Source organism: Vidua chalybeata, chromosome 2 (genome assembly GCF_026979565.1).
Source record: "Vidua chalybeata isolate OUT-0048 chromosome 2, bVidCha1 merged haplotype, whole genome shotgun sequence".
NCBI lineage: Eukaryota > Metazoa > Chordata > Aves > Passeriformes > Viduidae > Vidua > Vidua chalybeata.
This window is the reverse complement of record NC_071531.1, coordinates 24,422,187-24,446,494: the sequence shown is the minus strand read 5'-3', so window position 1 is coordinate 24,446,494 and position 24,308 is coordinate 24,422,187. Positions and strand designations below refer to the sequence as shown.

The 24,308-nt window shown below is 40.9% G+C and overlaps 1 protein-coding gene across 1 annotated transcript in view; it reads right to left on the bottom strand.

Annotated features, from left to right (window-relative positions):
• The window catches only part of COL4A2 (collagen type IV alpha 2 chain), a 140,430-nt gene that overhangs the window by 5,279 nt on the left and 110,843 nt on the right, over positions 1 to 24,308 (bottom strand). The window contains exons 25-45 of the mRNA XM_053968627.1: positions 24,018 to 24,219; positions 23,191 to 23,250; positions 22,363 to 22,425; positions 18,337 to 18,444; positions 16,950 to 17,171; positions 14,633 to 14,794; positions 13,991 to 14,161; positions 12,734 to 12,877; positions 11,338 to 11,463; positions 10,824 to 11,005; positions 9,561 to 9,624; positions 9,103 to 9,177; positions 8,386 to 8,493; positions 7,337 to 7,444; positions 6,005 to 6,076; positions 5,493 to 5,618; positions 4,040 to 4,156; positions 2,548 to 2,709; positions 2,314 to 2,412; positions 1,409 to 1,555; positions 684 to 800 (exon numbers count right to left, since the gene is read on the bottom strand). Of these exons, the coding sequence (XP_053824602.1) occupies positions 684 to 800; positions 1,409 to 1,555; positions 2,314 to 2,412; positions 2,548 to 2,709; positions 4,040 to 4,156; positions 5,493 to 5,618; positions 6,005 to 6,076; positions 7,337 to 7,444; positions 8,386 to 8,493; positions 9,103 to 9,177; positions 9,561 to 9,624; positions 10,824 to 11,005; positions 11,338 to 11,463; positions 12,734 to 12,877; positions 13,991 to 14,161; positions 14,633 to 14,794; positions 16,950 to 17,171; positions 18,337 to 18,444; positions 22,363 to 22,425; positions 23,191 to 23,250; positions 24,018 to 24,219 (2,635 nt within the window). The remainder of the gene's footprint in view (positions 1 to 683; positions 801 to 1,408; positions 1,556 to 2,313; positions 2,413 to 2,547; positions 2,710 to 4,039; positions 4,157 to 5,492; positions 5,619 to 6,004; positions 6,077 to 7,336; positions 7,445 to 8,385; positions 8,494 to 9,102; positions 9,178 to 9,560; positions 9,625 to 10,823; positions 11,006 to 11,337; positions 11,464 to 12,733; positions 12,878 to 13,990; positions 14,162 to 14,632; positions 14,795 to 16,949; positions 17,172 to 18,336; positions 18,445 to 22,362; positions 22,426 to 23,190; positions 23,251 to 24,017; positions 24,220 to 24,308) is intronic.

Sequence of the window (24,308 nt, the reverse complement as noted above, 5' to 3'; positions counted from 1 at the left end):
ACACAGGAACTAGGGAAAGTCACAAACAGAGTTCTGATGAATTTGACCATACTTGGTACAACAGAGATGAGCAGATTTTTCCTTTAAAATATTTTCTTAGTCCAAGATTAACCAGTAGTTGTTGGATTTCTTGTGTTTGACTCATACACTTGAAACTATGCTCTGCAAATACCTTTTTCTTTGTGTGCTTAGCTAACTAAGCACACATAGACAGTAAGATAGTAATACTTCTGCTCTTTATTTGATAAGGACGCAGGTATTTCCCTTACAGATACATTCCCTTAAACTTCATCTATCCAAGTTTCACCTACCCAGCCATTCATCTCCATGAATGTAACTGTTAGTCAAACACTAGGCTGAAAATACTTAAAGAGAATTAATACACTCAGAATGAAACAAACTCATGAGTGGACTGATACCTACAGCTATCAAAATTAATTCTGAAAATACTGCTCTAAGGTAACTGTTAACATTTAATTAGTTGTCCCTTGTGAAGTATCTATGAAGGCAGAAACTTTCCTCCCTTCTCTTTCACTCCCCTTCTCCACCTTCCTTTTGCTCCTTGTCCCCTCCTCTCACCCCCTCCTCTCCTCTCATTTCCTTCCAGTGAAGTAGTAACTGCAGAGCGATTAAATGCAGAGCAATGGGAAAGAGGAAAAAAAGTGCTGTGTGATATCTCTTACCTTCAAATCCCACCGGACCCTGAAATCCCATTCCTCCTTGTTCCCCTCTGGAGCCAGGAGGAGCTGGAATGCCATCCCTGCCCTGGAGTCCTGGCTCTCCAGGTGAGCCTCTGAAACCTTATACAACAATGGTTGTAAGCACAGTGACTGCTGACATATCAACATGCCCTTTCCACTTTGTTAACATGTGCTCTACTTGTGTACGTTTGGTCCTGACTGCTGGGTTTGCACTGAAGGTAAGATCCTATGGTACTTGCTCAGGCAAAAAGCACCAAGTTCATTGGAAAAGCTTGCTGGGATCAAGACTACATGAGTTCCCACAACCTTAATCCTTCACTCTTGGCACCACTTATCTTTGATGAGGCTCATGGCAAAAGGTGCAGTGCGTCAGCTCTACACGTCACTGATGCTACATTATTCCCCGAGCTGACAGCGTTCCCACAAGGATGTACACTTTTCCACCAAAGATGTTCAGTCTTGATGTGCATGAGATCCATATCTGATGTTGCTTTGGCTTTGTGAATGTTGCCGAAGTTATTTAGTGTTTTGCTTATGCTCTGAATGCTAGGATGAGGAAGAAAGCTGAAAGCCTCAGCTTTGGAAGACTAAAAATTGACTCTCCTTTCTGGATGACAGACTTTAAAGTAGAAGAGCATCAAATCAGCACTCTGGTGGCCTCAGTCTGCTAAGGGGAACAGCTTTCAGTCTGAATGTGTGATTCCTACCTGGATCTCCTGGTGGGCCCTGAGGTCCCATATCTCCTGGGCTTCCTTGAGGTCCTATATTTCCACGGGGACCTGGTGAACCTTGCTCAGCAACCAGCCTTGGAGGAAGAGGGGGCAGCCCAGGAGAGCCTGGAGGTCCCTGGAAGCCTATCGTTAGAAGCAAGATGAGATAGTTTGATTATAAAAAAATCCCAACCACCCTATATTTTTCCTTAATGTACTTTCATCCAGAGACATGTTGCTCTTACTTGGCTGCATATGCACAAGAGGTCTATGGTCTGCAACTCACCAGCTTGGGTAAAACAGCTGTATTATATTGGGGAAATATGTGTGGGTATGGGATGCCCAAGATGAGACAATCTCCAAGTATGGGATCATCTCCAAGAGACTGTCTTCACTTGGAGTGCGCATAAATAAGCAGAAGGAAGTTAATGATGCTACTGCTCTCTCTTTTATGACACAGGAAGCTGGGAAGTTCCTGCCAAACAGCTGCAGCTCTCTGAGGTGCAGCACCATCTTTTGTGGGCTTCAAGAGACACAAATACATGATAGTATAGATGGAGTGGTGGATTTTAAAGCTCTCTTTAAATATTCAGTATGTCTACTCTGGAGGATTAATTTAGACAATAAATCCTTCTTTTTATTAACCGCAAAAGTGGCTCTGATTTTGGAGTTGGTACCTCATACAAGTCAAATTCATAAAGCCAAAAAATTGACTATTCATGTTAAATTCAGGCATCTGCCCTCTGAAATTTCCCAGGATTCACAGAGTCATGCAGGATGGAGGACTGTGGAGGACACCAAGCCCAACCTCCTGCTCAAAGCAGGGCCAGTTAGATCAGCTCTGTGGAGCTGCAGAATGAGTGGTTTCAAAAGGAGTCACACATCTGACTGCATGCACTTACCAGTTACTCCTCTATCTCCCTTGGGTCCGATGGGTCCCAGATCACCTGGAAATCCTACTGTGCCCATAAAGCCAATGACACCTTGTTCACCCCTAGGACCTTTAATGCAAAATGACAAGTGGCATTATTGCATTTCAGTACAAATCAAGTGAGTGCAAAAGTCATGGTGTTAAAGCTGCTGTAGCATAGAAGGCTCTCCTGCTTCCTGCCACAATCAGCATTTCCCATCCTTACCTTTTGGTCCAGGGAATCCAGGCAGGCCAGGTCTTCCTGATAATCCAGGATCACCTCTACTTCCTTTTGGGCCAATTTCTCCAGTCCTACCTGTTTCTCCACTTTCTCCTTTGCTTCCTGGTGGAGCAGGTATTCCAGGCTGGCCCCGTGGTCCTGGATAGCCTGTTTAGAGGGGATTGTAATCTGTTTATACTTAACACCTGGGCACAGAGGAAAGTAACAGAACTAACTGTATCCCATCAGGTTCTATTTCCTTAATTTAAGCAGGGGACAGACTTACTCAGCACTCCTGCTCCTGCTCTCAGGCTGGCAGGAATGGTAGAGGAATTAGAGTATGAAGCTCCCACAAAACAGTGTTATCTCAAGCAGGATTTCAGCAGAAATAGGGTGCCTGCTGAGATACAGCCTTCCACAAACTATTCCTTCACCAGCAAATGCCCTACTTTCCTAGGTGTCTCCTTGCTTCATCCTAAATTATCCAAGTAGCTAGAGGGAAATCAGAGAGCAGCAAGTATCTGACTCAGAGCCAAGGACTTACTGTTCTGTGTACTTTAGTGCTTCAGTTGAACATCTGGAACCAAGTAAGTACTTCATGCTGTCTTGGGAATTATGGGAACAGCTTCTTTTTCTAGAATTTCATATTGCCTAAAGCTAAACCTGACAGGTTTCTCTTCAGTTACCTCTACTGCTTACAAGACAGTTGGACCTTTTTTTCTGAGGAGAAAGTAACCCTTATTATGTAGGGTTTTGAGTGGGGCATCTCTTGTGCTGCCTTTTGAAGCTGGATCACAAGGATACGATTGCAAGATGTGTGTGGCAAAGAAACTTGTCTCACCATTTTGGCTGGGATATGGTGTTCCTGTTTCCACTATCCTGACTGCTTGGAGAGTTGGAATCAGTATGCAGAGTCAGGCCAACTAACATCCTCTTTCAGCTTGGAAGCCTAGGCATTTTGCTGGTTTTCAGCTGGTTTGTCTGTTCTAAGTTTTTGCTGAGTTTACATAAAAATTTCCATCCATCATATAAAGATGTTAGTGGAACAACTTCTGCTAGAAGCTCTTCATAGTGGCACCACAGTTTGAAATGATTGTGCAGTCCAATAAGTAACAGGAATTTTTAAGAAGGAAGAGCTAATACTTTCCAGTGTAATTTAGCTTGCCTGGTCATTTCACATAGGAGAATTTTGTAAATGGTTACGACAGTATTTAATAGACTTGCAAGTCTGCCACAGACCTCAGATTTTAGAGTAGTAGATTAGCATAATGCTTCTGAAAGTTGTCAAGAGAATTCTGCATTATTTAATCTGTTGTTTGCGTGAAGATCAAACCCTTTCATCAGGACAACTTGGAGGAACTGCCTTTTGCTTTCAAGAGCTCTGTCTCTATTTTCTGATCTACCATGAGTTCTGTCCAACAGTTTTAGTGTTGTATTTAATAGGGCTTCTTTACTGAATCAAGACAGAAATAACAATGACTGCTGTTGCATGAATTACCTGGCACTCCATCTAGACCTGGGGAGCCTTTATCACCAGGATATCCTGATATATTTGAAATCCCAGGAGGTCCTGGAAATCCTTCCTGCCCAGGAATACCAAAGGTTCCTGGGACACCTGAAGGGAAGAGAAGAAATAATTAATACTGCAAAGAAAATGCACAATTGCAATTAAAAGGATTCAGATTAAGGAGTGAGATTTTCAAAACAGAAAACACCTGCAGTTCCCCCTGATTTTTGTTTTATTTTTTCAGATTGATACTGTGGAAGTTTTTTTTTTTAAAGAACCAAATACTAGTCCTCTGCCAAAGCTCTCTGGGTAGCTAATTACATTTCACTGTGTTGAATACTAATACTCTTGTGTCTGCCAGGTAAAATATTATTTCAAGATAGGAAGTACTCAAAATATCCTAGGTATACTGAAGCAGGCAGGAAAGCAGCTTTGTTCTTCTGTGCCTGTAGGGTCAGGGCTGACAATTAGCATTATTTGGTGTGAGTTAAAATCAAAAGTTCAAGTCCAAGAAGTTCTCTAGAGATGAAAAATTGTTAAGTGGTCGAAAATCTGCCCTACCAGTAACAGATTATTCTTTTAAGTATATTAAAGTTGTTAGGAAGTTGACCTTCTGTATATAATTGTGACAAATAAACATGAATGAGGTAAGCTGTTTTTTTGAATGCCTGATAATAAATCTCTGAATGGTGTTTGAGATGGCATAGCATGTTAGTAACAATAAAGTGCAACACAAAAGATTATGAATAAGCCATTGAACCAAGAAGGCAAAGGCAGTAAGCTTTTATATCTCTGTCAGTCCTTAATCCTTTCAGAGCCAAATTGTTGGAAAAGTTAAAAAAAAAAAAACAAAAAAAACCACAAAAACCATATGTAATTTGTTTATTTGTTCATAACATCAGTCTGGGGGCTTCTTGATGGATGAAAACCAGGTGGTGACCCATTCTGAGGTGAGCACAATCTGTTACAGCACAGAGGGCTGGAGCTTACTCTGCACAAGGGATAGATGGCACCAGCAAAGCACTGTGTATAGGAACAGAGCCCCCGAGGTGCCAGCAGGACCATCACACATTGAGAGACAGTGAGGCTTTCAGGAGAAAGGTGAATATGGACAGGTTTGCAATGAAAAGAGAGAGGGGTCATGCCTTTGTGTAACTGGACCTTCATTAAAAATATCTGGGGAGCTGATGGCTGAGAGTAGCCTCTGGCATTTGCAGCTTGCTGAGCCCAGTGGGTGCTACAGGACTGGGAAGCACCCAGGCTGTGCAGCACTGGGGAATACACACTGCTGTTTCTGACTGAGCTGCAGCACAAACTCCAAACAGTGACCTTCCCAGCTTTGGGAGTTCACCTATTCAACTCTCCACCCCATGGTGTATTTTATGACATCTCTAACACCCACAGATGAAACAAGTAGGTGGATCCCATTCTCTGGAATACAGACCTGGAACACCTCTCTCTCCCTTCTGGCCTGGAGGTCCTCGGCTGCCTTCTACTCTGCTTGGCTCTCCTGCTTCTCCTTTGTCACCCACTGCACCTGGGAAACCTGCAGAGCCGTATCCATCCGGACCTGTTGAGTAGTTGAGAATAAAGAGGAAAGCTGAAACATTTCTGCATATAACAGTGCATGCTGAAGTACATGTATAGAGCATATAGATTTACAAAACACATGAGTCTGTAATGGCTCATTGAAAAAAAGGCTCATAATGAGAAAAAAACACCATGAAGTTTTAACTTTATCAGAGGAAAGAAATCATGATTTGAAGTTGTGTTCTAATCCACCTGTGGGGTAGCACATAGTGTATGAGTTGATTGCCAGAGCCCACAATAATGAAGCACATTCCAAAGCTTTGGAGGACAAAGTTAAAAAAGTTGCATTACAAAGATCTCACTGACCAAATCTGAAGCCGACACAATGTTGTGCCTGTGAAGATGCAGAGTAACAGCCTCACATACCTGGTGATCCTGGTAAGCCCTTAGTGCCTGGTAGACCATGCAGTCCACTGATTCCTCTGAAGCCAGGCTGGCCTGTTTTAAAATTGCATTCATGATTATCATAATACTTTCTATTAGTCTATATAGATTCCTGGGCCAAAAAAAAAAAAAAATCATCAAATGCTTGAATAAATGCTATTCTATGTTAAAATATGGTCTATTATATGCAAATGAATGAATTACCATAAGTTTATTATGAAATACACCACACTATGGTTTTGTGATTGGCAAATTTTGTTATTATCCAATAAACTCATTACTCCAGAGATTTTTTTTTTTAATATCTCTGATCCATCTGGTAGCATGTCATTAGTTTCAGTCTAGCTGTCATAGTTTTTTTAATACCCATTTAATTTTTCAAAATCCTCAAGCCAAAGCAATTATGACATAATTGTAGACTTTACATGTGGTTATAATAAAGCTGTCTTCAGGAGCAATTCACTCTGTGTCATTTAAAAAACCCCAAAAAAACTCTAAAAAAATGTTTGATAGCTACCGTTACTGTTGATACAGGTAAACTTTATTCCATCTCTTTGTACCTATCAAAGTGGTAAGTATGATGTTAAAGCTAGACAATGGCCAGAGCTCTGGAGGACTATTCAGTTGCAGAAAAATAAGTGTCTGTCTGTCTCTCTTCACTGTCTAAAAAGGCAGTCTTCATAATTGTATTAGCTTAGCTTTGAGGCAGATTCTGATAGAAGAATCTTACTAAAAGATTTCTGGCTGAAAGGTAGAAAAATATCTGCTACCTTAATATATTAAGGAATTAAGTAGCAACCATTGAGATTCTGTATCCTGTGATAGAAACAGCTTCATTTTAAACAATCGCCTGCATTTTCAGAGCACAATTCTGTCTAAACCATAAGTAATTTATTCTTGAAACCAGATATTAAATCAGTTAACAGTTTTTGGTGATGATGCATGACAAATATGTTGCTTGCTATCTAATGCCACATTATAATACTCTCATATTGTATATTACTACCCTTGCTGCATCTTTAATAATTTTTATTGCTTTTTTCCTTCCTAGCTGTCATGAAAAACAAAAATGTTCCTTGAAAACTGCTTTCCTAGTTGAAGAAGTCATCAACAGTTAAAATGAGCTGAAAAGATACCAGAAGCCATAAATCAGCAACCATATCTCATTGCTGGACTTTGTGAGGAACAAATATTTTAGGACAGGTAACTCTGCCACTCAGAACTGCAAAAGCCCCGTTTCTTCTTCTTCACCCCAAAAGAACATTTGCAAGTGCTCAAAAAGGAATGATTGAATAGCTGAAGCTGTATGAATACCTGCTTGTCCTGGTAAGCCAGGCCAGCCGGGAGCTCCCTTTTGACCTCTAAGTCCAGGAGTCCCAGGGTTTCCTTGCTGCCCTGGGGGGCCAACCAGTCCTGGCAAACCTGCGTGACAACAATGAATCATTGCTCATGAGCATCCTTAAAACCAACAGCCAAAACACAGACTTGCACGACTTTCATTCTCCCAGGCAAGCAACACAAAGATGTTCCCTTCCTGATGTCATTGTATGACACTGCACTGCTCATCCAAGTGGAAGAAAAAGAGAGGTAGGAGAGACAAAGTATAAAAGAACAACTCATTACACTTGTCAGGCTTCTGACAGCCTCAGAAAGACAGTGGGCTCCTTCTATTAAAATGGTAACTTGACTTCTATTGCCAGCTACAACAAGTGATACCATTTCTGTACATGTCACTTTCCCCTTCTGCTGCACTTGTTTTGCCTTCCCCACTGAGAAGCTGATCAGATGAGAAATGTTTCTCAGTGAGGCACCTGTTGAAGCTCTTCCAGTCTTGGCTGGAGTTTCTAAGCCCTCTAATGAGAAAAGGTGTGGAGCAACTGTTCTGAAAGAGCATTTCCACGATCCTCCTGCAAAAGGACATGTTCTTAAGCCCTGAGTGTGTGATCCAGCCACAGCTGAACCTGACTTGGCTTCTCTTGTACAGTTGGCCCACGAGCCTTGCTCAAAGGCTCTGTAACTGTGTCCTGGGGGATACTGACTTCATTTATGGCAGCAAAAGTCATTGAAAAGCCTACTCCTTGTAGTATTGAGACATTAGAATACATGAGTGTGCCAGCAATACAACACTTTGACTGGACACAGAGTTGTTATAGAAAAGGAAAAACTGGTATAAAGTAGAGTTAGGTTTTTGCCATTTCCTCTTAACTTCTGCTGTGAGTTCCACATCCTTGTCACTGCTCCTTACCAATTTACAGAATGATGAACACATTAAAAACTTAATTTCTTTCTTTTAAAGGAAAGAGTATTTTTCTTTTTCCTCTTAAACAATGCTATTCTTTGGAGTGTTAAAAAGAATATTTTACCTTCCTGTCCCACAGAGCCAGGGACACCCTGTGTGCCCTTGAGGCCTTCAATGCCAGGGAAACCAGGATCACCACCTTCTCCTTTTGGTCCCACACCTCCTCTTATGCCTGGAAAACCACACAACCAGTGTATTCTTTTAATTCTTTTAATATTCTTTTAAGCAAACAAGCATAACATGAACTTGGCTACTGAATGGGTCCTGGTCTTGCCACATAAAGACATTCTTCTAGTCAGGGTGCTTACATAATCTGGGAGCATGAACAATCCTCCGGCCAAATGATCATTAAACTTGCTTTTAAAAGTGCTCCCCGAATTATGTGGAATATGACACTGATGTTCAAGTGCACTACATGTACAGGGAAATTCAATATACTACCTAACAACTCAATCCAAAATCTACAAGACTTTGCTATCCCACCTTCTATAATCACGACCTGATAATGCTCCTTTTGTCATCAACAGCAAAACAAATTATATAGAAATGTTTACTGGAGTTGCCAGTCATGATGCTTACTGCTATAATGGTACTTTCAGGTGAAGAGGCAAATATAGCACATATTAATTTCAATAAAGAAAAGATGAACCTCTCCAGGAGCTGTCATGAGAGCACAGGTTCAAGAGCCATGAAAAGCCCACAGAAAGCTCCCCCTCCCTTCCTCTGGGAACTTTTGTATATGAAAAGAAATATATTCAGAGAGCAACTGTGAAATGAATACCTGTTAAGCCTGGCACACCAACTTCGCCTTTAAGGCCTGGCATTCCTGGTAAGTTTACAGTATCTCCCCGATCACCTATTTCAAACAAAAATGAACACATGAGTGGTAAGTCTTTAATTTAAACAGTACTTCCTGTTGTTTCAAAGGAATTGCAGCTTCAGAGGCAAAATTCTGCAACTATTATCTTTGTAGAATAAAAGAGAAGTAAATTAAAGACAGCAAAAAAGTGTCTGGAACAGCCTCCCTCCTTGCCACAGATGGAATTATCTATGGACAGCACATTTTGCATGAAATTAACAGTATTAACCTTTTTAGAGTCTTCCACCCCTACAATATCATTCTGTGTGAATGTAGAAAGACTCTGAGATTGAAGACACACTGAGACCCCTCAGAACTTAATGCCAGGTATTTGATGGGTGATGAATACAGAGAGTGCTCAGATAAGAGAACAAACTCACCTATTTCTCCATGTGAGCCAGGAGTACCAAAATGGCCTGAAATTCCCGGAATGCCTTTTTCTCCCTATCATATGATTGAAAGCAGGCATCAGTTAGTGAAGATGAGGATTTATTCAACCTTCCAAGCAGCTGACTTTGGAAATAATAAAAAAAGGCTATTAAAAGTACCACTTTTGAGTTTCTGTAGTACTTTATAGAGTAACTTGGCAGCAGTCAGTTAATCTAAATCAGTACCAACCAAGGGACAAGTTATGTTTGCAAAGGCTTAAGTTTAAAATTGAGGACATCCCATTATACATATATAGCAGTGAATTCTTGTGCTGGTTTTGGCTGGGGTAGAGTTCTTTTTTTTTTTCATAGTAGCCAGCACAGGATTGTGGTTTGGATTTACGCTGGAAACACTGTTGATAACACAGGGATGTTTTCATCCCTACTGAACTGCGCTTACATTGTGTCAGGACATTTTTTGCTTGTCACCCCACCCTGCCAGTGAGGAGGCTGGGGGTGAGCAAGGGTTTGGGAGGGGACACAGCTGATCCCAACTGACCCAATGGATATCCCACACTTTATGGCCTCAAGCTCAGCATATAAGGCAGAGGGGATAATGGACTGGGGGGTAACAATGCTTGGGGATTGGGCATCAGCTAGTTGGTGATGGGCAACAGTTTTCATTTGTGTCACTTCTCTTTCTTGGGTTTTATTTATCATTGTAGTATAAAAATAATAATAACTATTATTATTATTTATTGTTATTGTAGTTTATTTAAATTACAAATCTCATTTCTACCCTTCCAATTCTCTTCTCCCCATCCTGCTGGGGATGTGTGGGAGAACAAGCAACCAGGTGGTGCTTAGATTCTGGCTGAGGTTAAACCATAACAGTCCCTTGGTTAAAAAACAAATCTTATTGAAACCTAAAGGCAAAGAGAACCTGAGAAAGGAACATAGTTTTATCTCTCTTAAATAAATGATGTCTATGAGTCTACTCTCAGGCCTTTTTTAAGCATTTATTTCTTCCAGTGTAATTTATTTTGCTGCCAGAGTGAATTACAATGAATTACCCACTGGAAGCTAAGATTTTTAGGCTCTTTTACTGTTAGGTAAGTGACAGTGAGTAACTTTTGGCAGTGATATCATAAAGTCCTGGGACAAAGAGAAAAGTAAGCCCAACACTGAGAATAATTTCAAGGGGTGAATGCCACTTCCTGAGAAGCTGAATGCCAGCACAAGGACACCCTTATTCCCTCATGTGCAAAAACTCACTCTGACTCCTGTGGTGCCAGGGAAGCCTCTGATGCCAGGAGAACCAGCAGGACCAGGATAACCTTTCACACCTGTCAGCCCTTTTGCACCGATGTCTCCTTTCACACCAGCCACGTAGCTGGGATGCCCAGGGGACCCTGGGGTTCCTGTCTTTCCAGGAAGGCCTGGCATTCCCTTGCTTCCTGCAGACAGGGAAGAAGAAAAACAAATAAGGGAAGACTGACATGTGGGCTTGTGTGTAAGAAGTTTTCCTGCTACTGGCCTTCTCGAAACATGGCACCACAATGTGCTGTACAAGGCAACACACATACACACACACACATCATCCCTCAAAGCTTTCCTTGGGGGTGACTGTGAAATTCATCCAGGAGCTCAGTTTCTGCTGCCAGAGACCTTGTTGGGGAGGCTGCAGCCAAGTGGTACAATGAGCAGGGAATATTTATTATGGTAGCTCAGAAAAAGCACTAAATTATAGTTTTGAGTGTGCTTGCCTTGTTTTATTATGACCACTGACCTTTTAAGCCAAAGGATCCCTTTGTGCCCCTTTCTCCAACATCTCCTTTTTCACCTTTAACTTCCATCATCATGCTGGGCATGAGCTTTGGAGGTTCTCCTGGGGGGCCTTGATCCCCACGGTCACCTAAAGGGTAAAAAACCCAACCATGTCACAAAATGCTAGTCAGCAGCACGGTCAGAAAGTGAAAGAAGAGTGAATTAGGAAAAAGGAATGACCTTACACAAGCTACAGAAAATCCACTTGCATGAAAAGTAACCTCTGTCAATACAACATGGCAGTGGAAGAGTCATGCTTGAGAAAACATGAAAACTGAGTTAAACTTTTGTACATACAATCCTGGGAGTTGGACCCAGACTCCTCTGTGATAGATAATTTATGTCTCAGCAGATCAGTTAGGAATCATGTGTTTATAAAAAAAGCCCCAAAATCATGGTTTATAAAAAAACCCCAAAAGCACATTGGACAAAGCACAGAAAAGTAATTTAGTTTTAGAGCAAAGGAAATTCTCAGTCAAAAAGCTTTGGGCAAAAGAAAGTCTTTGGATTTGTTACCAGTTATAGTGCTCATTTTCTTGACTTTATGGTTACTGGTGATATCAGTAAATAATGTCCAGAAGAAGGGACCCATATAGACTCTCTGAGTGTCTTTAGTTCTTTGTGGGGTGCAGAGACAGGCCAGTAACCCAGACTTGTCTCCTATGCACTGTCTCATATTTCTTCACCAAGTGTATTTACACTTCTCTTCACAGGGGCTGCTTTCACACTTGTCTTTTGCGGAGACTGTTGCTGGGATCACTGTTCTGCAACCTCTGAATTGCAGACACTTTCTTTAAAAATACCAGTCTCAGGGTCCCTAGAAAGAACATTTTGGTCTTGTGGCAAAACATTTATTTAAAGGTAATTGTGTACAATCAAAAGAGGGCTGAGTTGCAGTTTTCATTTCATCAACAATAATACCAGCTGAATGTTTGTGACTTTTAAGTTTTTAATAATGTTTGTGACTTTTAACGACTTAATTTTAACTACTTAATTACCTGTTTTTATTTACTTGTCTTTACAGTGCAACTGGAGAAAAATCCAAATATTCTCCCCAAACACCTTATGCTTCCTGGGAAAATGTTCTCTTGACTTCTGCACATGTCCAGAGGTGCCACTATCTGAGTTGAGATGAGTAGCAAGATGTTTGTCTCCAGCCTTAAGTGTGCAAAGAAGTAACCTTTCCCTGAGTCTAAACTTCAGGCCTCTTGGCCAGAGGCCCATGTGTGAAATAGGTGGAGGAATGTCTGAGCTAAATTTACCATGTGAAAAATGTGTCTTCTTTGTCTCTGTGTTCTTGTAAAATAGTTCTGCAGATGTGAAGAGCAAACACACTAGTACCACCCATAAGCAAATACCTTTGAAGCCACGTGCACCCTGTGAGCCTTTATCTCCCTGAGCCCCAAGTGGGCCAAATTCTCCTTTGATTCCCTTGATGCCTGGTCTTCCTTTTAGGCCTGTCATGCCTTTGAAACCATCAATGCCAGGTGAACCTCTTGAGCCTTTAAGAAAGAAGGAGAAGAAAACAGTTCACTCAGATTTCTGCAAACTACGTAAATATGAACCAGCAACACATGACTAAAATGGTATGAAAACTTCAGTGCAGCAGTACCTATTTTTTGGGTGCCTTGATACCTACAGCAATCTGTGGGTCTGGAGCAGGCACCCAAGCTCTCTAAGAGGTAGCAGAGCTCCTGAGGTAGTGTGCTCTCAGGAGTACATGAACCTGCCTCAACTGGCCAAGAAGAGGTGTTGTGGAGATGACCAGAACTTGCTGCATTCTTCTGAGACATCAGTACAACCCCTCTCCTAGAGGTGAGCTTGACATATGTACCTAGTTCCACATAAGGTTTGTAGTCAGCCTGGTCTACATGTGGAGATACAAATCATGGGTCTAGGACTGGCTGGTCCTTTCTCAACAAAAATTCCCCTACTCCTCTTTTCTAAACAAGAGAATGCTGTTTTACATGTGTAATGCTAACAAATAGATCTTAATTTCTCTCAAATGAGAGCTGATTAGTACTCCAGAGCTAGTCTTGTCCTGTCTTTCCAACTGATGAAATTGCAACATGCATTTTTAAGCATGCTTTGTGCTCAGCTTGGCTTCACATGGAGTTGAACCTCCCTGTGTGGTGTAGGCAATGTGCATTACACCTACGTGTTTTCCTGTGGCTGGTAGGTGAGAATCTCACCTTCTCAACATAACATTAGTATCCTAAAGTCACCATTGAGGTCTTGTGTCTGGCATTGCTCAGTTCACAGCTCCCAGCTTTAAAAAACTTTAAAGCCAATGTCTGGGGAAACATCTCAGTTTCACTAAGGACCAATGAGACTAGGACAAGGGTAAGAGTTTTAGAGAGAAAACAGTAAATATTGTGTATTTTTAAAAATGAGAAATAAAACAGCCATTGCTCTTCTAAATAGGGCTGCATATCACAGGCTAGCACTGTGCCAAGCCCAACACAGGGGAAAATGGGCGGTGATTTTGGAATGTATTAGGCACATGATCCTAATTCTGCTGTTTTAAATAGAGGGAGACCAGCAGAGCCTGGTTCATGTCTGCACAGAAGAGCTTTAATCAACTACTGTTTTCAAAGCAGCAGTCCAGAGCTCACCTTTATCTCCTGGAAAGCCATCCATTCCACTTATGCCAGGGGGACCAGTCACACCACGTATACCCGGCAGTCCCGTGTGACCCATGTCACCTTTGTCACCAGACAGACCCTTCAGGCCCACGGGGCCAGGAAAACCTTGCTCACCATCTTCTCCCCTAGCACCAGGTGGACCTGTTGTGTAAAAGTGAGAAAGGGAGAGTAAAAAAGGTTTGGACATAGATGATGATTTCATACAAGGTAGCTCAAGAGGGAGAAACTGCTGTCCTACAAACTTCATATCGAAGGGGGGAAATTAGGATTTTTTCATCAAACAATTGCAGAAATTATTGTAAAGATAAAGTAGCTCATCGACATGAACCAGCCTTGCTATCAGTTTGGTTCCACACCCACTTGCAACAGGACCTCTTTAATTTAAGAATTAAGCCCCTTTTACATAAGCCCACCCTCATTTAGTGGCTTCCTTTTTCCAGTCTGCCAGCAGCCAGCTCTGATCTGACTTGGTAGGTGGCTACTGAAAGAAAAGTAGCAGCTCTGCCTGTGAAGATCATTCCCAAACTTAACTGTCTGCTGTGGAAACCTTACAGTTGCCTTGCCACAGAGGACTAGCAAGAGGAATGACACAGGACTGCGTTGCTTCCTCACCGAGAGGTCCTTGAGAGCCAGGGCCACCATCTGGCCCACGGTTTCCTGGTGGACCTGGGAATCCATGTGTTCCTGGTGTTCCTGGCAATCCTGTCAAACCAGGGAGACCTTGTGGCCCTGGATCTCCTTTGGGTCCTGGCAAACCTGGGCTACCATCCGCTCCTGAAAGACCAAAATTATGCATTAGAGAGCATCATATGTAGAGAACATGTTTTTATATATTTCTTCTGTGTACACCCTAGGCTTCCAGGGTGTGTTTTTCCTTTGAAAATTCAGTGAGAAAAGGAAAAGCAAATTAAAGGACTGGAAATAATTGATGTTACCAGCAATAATCTCAATATTTGCATCAGATAGGCTGATTGACTCTTTCAAATGAATAGTAATGATTTGGCACCATGTGAATATACATGCAGGCCTCTTTCAGTTTTAATCTCCATCTTTCTATTTTAATCCAAATAATTCAGTTAGTCCTGATCTCTCTGTCACATATATCTTAGTAAGGACTGAATCAAGCAGCTGACTGAACCACTGAAATAATGCAACGTATCTTTTCTAAAATTTTATAGGCAGGAAAACTACCATTTAGGACAGATGGTGGGATCTGTGTTATGGTATAGAAATTTCCACACATGGTTGTTACAAGACATTTCTGTAAGACAGATACAAATTCCTAAACAAAAAGGCCCTAACATGACTGAATGCACTGGGTGAAGAATTATATCTCTACCACACGTTTTTAAGTTTTAAAAGTAATGCTTGCTTTTCATTCAGCTTGGAGAAGCAGCAGCATACAAATAGTATATGGCACTTAAAATCCAGGTCAAGTAGATCTCTTTCTCTTTCTTCAGGTTTTACACCAGTGTAGGTCCATTGGCTTGACTATAGTTAAATGAGCTTTATAACTGCAGTCATTTAAAGTGGGTTTTCTCAACAACAGCATACAGGCTTTAGTTTGCTGTTCTGAACTAAGTGGCAAAGGTGGTATAAAGGAATCCCTAGTCATTTGATGTAAAATTTAAAAAAAAATCATACTTGTAGAAAAATTCACATGCTATCTGGAGCCATTCTGCCAGAACTGTAAAATAAATCAAGAACAGACAAACTAGTAATGCTTTTTATTTTCACTGTATTTTTAACTACTGAAAACTTAGTTCTACAAAAATGTTTACAAAGAAGGTGCAAAGTCACACCATATTTTTTGTTTTCAAACAAAATTGGATTTTGTCCCCTTTTCAGAGGTGTTGGTAATGTTTTCTGCCTTTTCTCAAACTTGTTAAGGGCCACAGAGCTGCTTTCATCCCTTTCCTTCACTCTGGGGCTCTACCTCAAGTGAAACCAGCTCTCCTCACTTCAAATAACTCTAAGAAGATGATACTCTTCTTTATTTAATTTCATCAAAAATCATGAGAAGAATATCTAAAACTAGTTCCTGTGATAAACCTTGCTTCAAGCTAGTCATACAATTACTACTCCTTTCTCAGTTCCACACAGGGGAAGGAGGTAATCCACAGTCCCAAATTTAATTGTAGGTCCAAATGCAATTGAAACTGTGTAGCAGGGTATGATAAATTCCCACATGTGCTTTTGAAAGTCCTTCACAGAGTTCAGAGAGTGAAAAAAATCAGATTTTGTTGAGAAACTCTGTTTTCTGCAGGGATTTTAGGGTGTTTTTTATGGTCTGAAATAACAAACTAAAATGAACACTCTGAAGTTATGAATAAGTATATAATATTTTTTTTTTTCTTATTTGTGAGTGCCCAAAGACTGACAAGGTAAAATAGCTTATTAGCAGTTCCCTAACTCTATGTCCTCTTAGCTAAAATTTACAAATTCAGCACTACTGCAATGTGTTGATCAGCAAAGCCATGCAGTACCCAGACATTTTTTGGTGTGGGAAAAAAAAAAAATCTCAGTATTATTGCTGTGTGTAAGTGAAAATTCAGGATAATAGTGACACCACCATTCCCTTAACTGCAATGAAAAAAAAATTAGCAGTACATCTGAAAGGGGCAAAGATGAGCAAAGTCTGGTTTTCTGCTATGCTCCTGTAGTTGATTTCATGTAGAGCAGTGTGAAGGACAGCTGAACATAAGTAATGGATCTCCAGAAAGTGTTCAGAGGAGCCAGGCATGTTGGGAACAGCTGACACAGAAGTGGAAAGAATGGGAGATCATCAGGAACTGGGAATTGACAGTGAGGTCATCAGTACCTCTGACCCATCCTAACATGATCTCTTCCTACTCTCACATCCCTACAATCTGGCTGCAATTGTATCCCACTCTTAGGCAGACCTTTCTTTATTAGAAGAAGCTGTTACCTCTAGTTCCTGGTACTCCTTGATCTCCTGGTGCACCTTTCAACCCTGGGAAGCCGGGGAGGCCGACATCCCCTCGGGAACCTGCTGCTGCTCCAAAAACGTCACCAGGAAGGCCCTTTGGTCCTGGTGCTCCTGGAGCTCCGGATTTTCCTGTAAGGCCTGGGTGTCCCTGAAGTCCAGGTAGCCCATTTGGGCCTCTGTCTCCCCTGGGTCCAGTAAAACCTATAAATAAAACGGGGACTAGGCATCACAGAATTCACTACAAATGTTGGAGTTCAAATCCTAGATATACCAACATGATGTCCCCATTACCACAAATGACAAGGTAAAGGTGGACTGGAAAACTGGAGCTGGACTGAAAATTAAGCCCAAGCACTGGAGAAAGACAGCACAGAAAACTGCAGGGGATTGCTCCTTGTGGCCTGGGAGCCATATGGGAGCCCTAATTTAGCAATCAGAGCACTCTGTGGAGCTTACCAGGGGAGCTGGTCCTGCCCTATGCTGCACAGAGCCATGTTGTATGATGCATCCCTTGATGCATCAGGATGCACCAGGACATGCACCAGCTCTTTTGCTTTCTCTGTTGCTACTACAGATGCTGTAGACGAGTCCAGAGAGCACTGTCAGGCCATGTGCTGCCTGGGGGCAAAGCACCACCTGGCACTGGATTTGGGAAAGTTTGCAGCACTTCAGAATCTGTGAGGATTTAGGACTTTGAAATCAGATATCTCAAAAAACTTTCCAGAGAGCTCATAAATTAAATTGCATCGATGGCTTCTGTAAAGGGGTACAGAAAAAACCCCAAACAACTCATTACCCATTTCTCTGACCAAATAAACTTGGTCAACCACAGGGAAATGGTAGTTTCTGGAGGTAATTCCTGTAATTCTTGCTGGACTGAATGAAGATTTGTGAACACACCCACTGCAGTTTATATGTGAATGCACTAAATGAATCACACAGTGCAGTGCAGTGCAGTGGTACACACACAGGCTCATTTATACTAATGTTGAAAAGAATTAAATGGAAGTACTAATACTATTATTTTCTTCCTTTCTGCATCATCATTATGAGTATAATGCACTTGGAATCTAAAATTTCTTGCTATTTAATTTCTTTATGAGACTCTAATGAATTTTTACCACATTTATAATTTTGAACAATAAAGCAGATTTTAAAAGGCTGGAATCTATGAAATTTTTCATCATTATGGAAGTTGCAAGAAATATTTCTGGATTTGAAACGCAGTATTTTTGTATAATGGCTTATTGAATCAATGTAGAAGGGAAGATAAGTGAAAATGTACCTAGAATCAAGTATTTGTGTTTAAGTGACTTCAGTAAAAAGATCAAAAGTATATAAAGAATGACTAATTATTTCAAGATACCTGGAGGACCTGGGAATCCTTCCCGACCTGGATCACCTCGTGTACCATTTAGCCCTGGGTAACCCATTGGACCTGGATCACCTGGGAATCCTCTTGCACCTTTTGCACCTAAATTATATAAAAGAAAGTACGAAAGTGTGATCTGAACAAACAAAACAGAAATGTGCATATAATGTAAAAAAAAGGTAGTAGTATCATCATAATGTGTTTCTGGATGCAAAGATGAAACCTTTAAAAATAATTAATGGGGCTATACAGTAACTCTTTAGAAGTATTCAAGATCCCAAAACATGGACCAAAAATCTAGGTTAAATGCTTTTACAAACATGGATTAACGTGACTTAAAGATTAATGATATGAAGACTACTAGGGTTCAGATAATTAGTTTCACAGATTTTTGGAGCTTTTCAGTATTTTGAAAATTAAGGCTTTTAGATTAAGGTCAAAAAGCAATGTCAAAAGAGAATGTTCACAGAAATGGGCACAGATGAGATGCTGTAGGACGAAAAAAATTTCCTTTCCCTGCTAAACTGATCACAGAACAAGAGCAGACTGGTTTAGATAACCAAGAAGCAGAAATGTAAGGCTAAAGGTTAGATCTAATAGTCCCTCAAAATGAATACAAATTAACTAGCCTACTTACTATATTTGTAATATTACAGGTCTAGAGATTCCCTAGTTAAAGAAAGGATGTGCCCTTAAAAAAAAAAAAAAAGGATGTGCCAGTTCTTTAGGCACTGACCTCTTGTTCATACTGATTTTTCTCCTGACAGCTAAAATGATACCTCCTTTCCTTGTGATACAGTATTTGACATTTCAGTAAGGGCAAATATTACTGTTTTTTAACATCTCAAAACCTGCAAGCATTTTGTAGGATTCCTTTGTTATGTTTCAAAAATTATATTTTTTTTTTCCACGCAACAGTTTTATTACATGAGTCTCGTTAATCCACTGTATTACAAGATCAAGACTTTTGGTAAAGTTCTTTGAAAATAATTTCTGGCGAATGCTTTGTTCCACTACACTCCCCAGCACTTGGAACTTTATAAGTTTCCAGCTCAGGCTTGAAGGTCAACAACATGCTTTAAAATGTTGGTGCTTAGCATCACCATGAATTACAACTCATTTATTCATTACTGAAAGCAAGTTTCTCTCCAACCCTAACTATGACAAACCAAGGGAAATATCATTTGGATTTTGATACTTTTTTCCACTTTAGTTTTCTGAAATTTATATTATTTAACCATGATTATTTGTAGTTTTAGCTATCATTCGTGAAAAGGAACAGGAAACATTTTAAAAAATGAGAAATAAGTTGCACATAACCAGCCAATGTAGTGTGCATAATATTTCACTGTGCTGTACAGGACTATTTTTTTCTCTCCCTTATATGAAAAGTAACTTCTTAGAAAGAAATCAAAAGGAAAATAGGCTTTCAGGTCTCAATGAAAAACTCCAATGTGCCTCTTATTCAAATGGCATCTTGGTCTTGTTTCCCATCTGCAATAACTGGCTTTCATTAATTCTGTTCATAATTGCACTAATTAAAAAGCCATGTGAGAGAAAGAAGATGCAGAAGGAAACTACATCCACTGCTTACCACATATTTCAGTAAGTCAATATGTGATGTTAGCTGGTGATAACATGCTGTGCCAAACAGCAGCGCAAAAATAGTTTCTATTTTGGCCAATGTAATGTTTGGTTTGCAAATATTTTAGTTGTTTGAGACAGAAAACAGCTTAAAAATTTTATTCAACAGCAATCGTCTAGATCTTGAGACTCCCGAATAACCAAGATGTAACTCAGGGTGGTCTGCGTGTGCTGCCTGGAATTTCAAAGGAACACAAGGACACGAGGGTGGCAGGCTTTAAAGAAAACTCCTTGCTTGATACACTGTGTGCCATTAGCACCTAGGACACCAAGAGACTTGATTGTCTACAGAGGAGCTCCATGCTGGCTGAACAGAAGGTGGGAAATCTTGTGGACAAACCACATTACTCCAAGCAGACAATGAAAATGGTGTAAAGGAGGTGCTGGTGCTTTTGTGTTTGTCTGGCAAATGTGGGTAGGAATGATGCTCCAGACAAATCAATTGACACAACTCAATTTAAAATGTGTCCTTTTCCTCCCAGGCTTCTGGTTCCAGAAGTGCCTCTGGAACTGATTGAAAGGCACAGAGTTCTGCACTGGGCTCTGCAAGGGACCCTTCCCAGGTTTTGCAGAGAGAGGATGAAAAACAAGTCTTAAAAACACCCCAAGTCTTAAAATTATTAAAGCATGTAAGCTAACAAAGGCAGAGAAAGATCTATTAGAAAAAGAGCTAACCAAGAATATAAAATGTAAAACACACGAAATAGCATCACTTATGTTACAGCAGCCTTACAGCTGGGAATTAAATCTGATTGTACTCACTAAATGAAAAACCTTCAAGGTCATATGAATGAAAGAATAAACAAATCATATTCCGAAAAAGCTACAAAATATTGCAAAGAAAACAAGAAGCCGTGATCCTAGCAACAAATTTTGGCACTAGGACTAAGGAAACACTGATAATATTTCATCAGAGACAAAAATTTTTCCTTTTAAGATGCATTAATCTGCAATAAATCAATTAATCAATCCATGTATGTCATAATAATCCCTGTGCTGAAAAAAAAAAAAAAGAGCTTGACCTTAAAACTTATACTCCAAATCTCTAAACTTGGCTAAAGCACAGAAACAGATGCATCAAGAATTTTACATTTACCAAAATCTGAAGGACTCAGCTATGTTTTTTGTCAGTGGCTTTACAGCTGGTGATGAGAAGGATTTATTGAAAAACAGTTTTATTGCTTAGGCTGGGAGTACATAAGTTTATAGGAACTATCAGTGCTGGTGAGACATTCCCTCTTCAAGGTCAGTCATTATGACCAGCCAGCACACCTTGCCCATGTGTCTCAATTCCATCTCACACAGTCCCTCAGGCTTTGTCCTCACCTCCTCTTCCTCTTGGAAGGAGGTGTGTCACTGCTGAGTCAGGAACGGGGACGAGGTGACATATAGACTCTAGGTCCCTTCAGAAGGCTAATCTGAGTTTATTAGAAACCCATTCTTTTATACACCATTCTGATACAGCTGGACCTGATTGGTCATTTAATCAACACCCCCTCACACAATTGGCTAATTAAGAAGACACCCTTTGGTAAACATCTTATGAGAAACAACTGTTCAAAACACCAGCTGCAAGATAGTTTTAATTCTTTCTCTCAGCCTTCTCAAAACTCCCCAGAACAATTCCTGGGAAAGTTTATCTGGCTTCTCTCTCTCTGACTAAACTGTCACATCCACAGGTCTCCCTTTTTGTATAGAGGAGGAGGCAGCATTTATAATCCCCTGTAGGGCCCTTTGCAGAAAGGAGAACAAACACAGCTCAGAGGTGGGGAACCCTCAGTGATGGGGAGGCCCAGGATGATCAGATGGCCCCTCTAGGCTGGGAGGGACCGGCTCTGCCAGGAAGGTGTGCGTGGCTACAAACACAATGGCTGTGTTGGGTCAGGCAGCCTGGCCCAGACACAGTGCTGCATCTGCACTGAGACTTTGGGCTCACACTTGCTGAAGGCACTCTGTACATAACTTGAAGAGGAACAGTGAGAAGGATCTGTCACAGTCCTCCATCAAATCCTTTTATCACCCTGCTCTCAGAGGACAGGATTTGCTTCATGAGGTGTGCAGTCACCTCTGAGAGATTTCAGTACACTCTCTAGCACTAAATCTGTAGACTCTGTATACTCTTACTTGCATGTGGAGAATAGCAAACAGGCTGTCCTTTCTGCCCTCTGCTTTGTGGCTGACACTCATTAGCAAAGGTAGGCTTAGTTCAGGAATGGTGAAGTTACCTGGGCTGCACGCTGCTTAGATCTCTCTGCCAGGGTCAGGTTAATGCTGTGTTCCAAAGCAATTTCTAAAACTTGCTGTCTGCTAAGGCTCAGTTATAATTGATACCCTTCAAATGTGGGAAACACAACATGGGTAAAGGCAAAACATTACCTGTGGCTCCTGGCACTCCTGGCTTTCCTTGGGATCCCTTTGGTGGCCTTACACAGCCTGCACCTGCAAACAAAAAACCAAGTTAGTCACATTATACATGCTCCTATACTGTCTCTCCATGTCTCTGGGCCTCCAGTTGAGACAATTTCATTAAAACAGGTGAAGAAAATTAACAAGCAAACTCCTAATTTGAAAAGAAATGTGATTCTTCATTAAAAAAAAAAAAAGGCTACATGTGGCATTTTCAGGGGAGCACTCAAGCTAATCTCCACCCCAAGAGCTGCTCTTCTGCCTATTTTACAGAGGTTATGGTGGCAGGTCCAGTTGGACCAGCATGGGAAGTGTAGTCCAGCCTACTGCATTTTTCAGAATAGGAGGAGAAATGCTTTGTTTCCCTATGGGTGGTTTATACCCATGAAGCAATTGAGTTAATTTTTGTAAAAATCTAAGAGTTTTTTCTTATATGTCACATTGCACTGAAAATCTTCACTCAAAGCTCTTCTTTAAAAAAAGTTGCTAAAATTTTCTTGGGCATATAATTTCTGGTACTATTTTTTATAGATTGCACAGTAATCATACAACAAACACTCAGGAGTGATGAAATAAAGAATCTCTGAATTGTAGAGCCAAAAGTGCAATAATTTTAGAAAATGTTCAATTTGATTAATTTAGTTTAGAGCTACATAGAGTATATGCATAGCTATTTGTGACCTAAAGTTCAAGCAGTTTACAACCAAGAGCATCCAAAGCAGCCATCAGAAGAAAGTATCGACCCAAAAAAGCAGCATAATACTGAAAAGAAATTCAAGCCATGTGTATGTACAGTACCTGACCATATTGGTTCGGTTGCATCTCCTCTAGGAAAGTCTTCAACAACCTGCCCACAGTCTATGAGCAAAGAATTAGAAAACACAGTTATTATCTAAAAGAGAAAAATTGCAAAAAGACAAAAATGTCCTCAATTCTAACTAAAATGCCTATAAAACCAGCAGATAATGTATTCTCTTATGTATTATGCACACATACCACACAAATGATTTGCTGTAACATACTGAACACTCTATCCACACATTGGTTAGATCCAGGCCTAAAACCTATCCTGTCCATGTTAGGAGGCTGTCCCATGCACTGTGTAAGGTTGACGTGCTTGCTTTAGCTTGAATATTCTGCCAGGCTTTGTGAAGTGGAGGACTAAAACTCTGAGCTTGAGCTCTTCTGAATGTAGCCTGGCATTGCTGTGCATGGAAGGGACTTGAAAAGCTGCAGAAATACTATGAGGAGCTCTGAAGGGTGGAAACATGATTTTCTCTGGTCAATTAAAAGATTATGTTGGATGGGAAAAATCAGAGAAAACCACCTGTGGGATTTCCAATGGCAGGACATTGCTCCATTGCCTCCAACTGCTTGAAACATGAAAAATGTTACTTGCTGGCACTAGCACATTAATTCATGTCATTTCAATACCTGACATGAAACTACTGTGACTTCTGAATTACCTCCTTTTTTTAAGATTTCTGGACAATACCAGCATTTCCTTTTACCCCACATAACCCCCACCAAGTTGTCCCTTTTCAACAGTGTGCTGGATAAATGCTGCACACAACTCAGTGCTGATCTCCCATGGCTCTGATGTAAGACACAGTGGTGTCTCTTACCTAGTTGGCCAGGATCTCCTGGCAGACCAGGCAGACCTGGAGATCCTGGGTTTCCAGCTTGTCCTTGGTCACCTGGAGGACCCCGGAAGCCTTTTGGACCAGGAAATCCTTCACCTGGCAGGCCTGCTTCTCCTGGAAAGCCCTTTGGGCCTAATTCACCTGGATAACCAGGATCACCGGGGAAACCTCTGATAGTATCACCCTGCGGGAAGTGAATGGAGGTGGTCACTCCTGATTTTGCTGAGAAACAAATGCAACTCAAACAGTTGAACTGCTCTCATGAATAACATC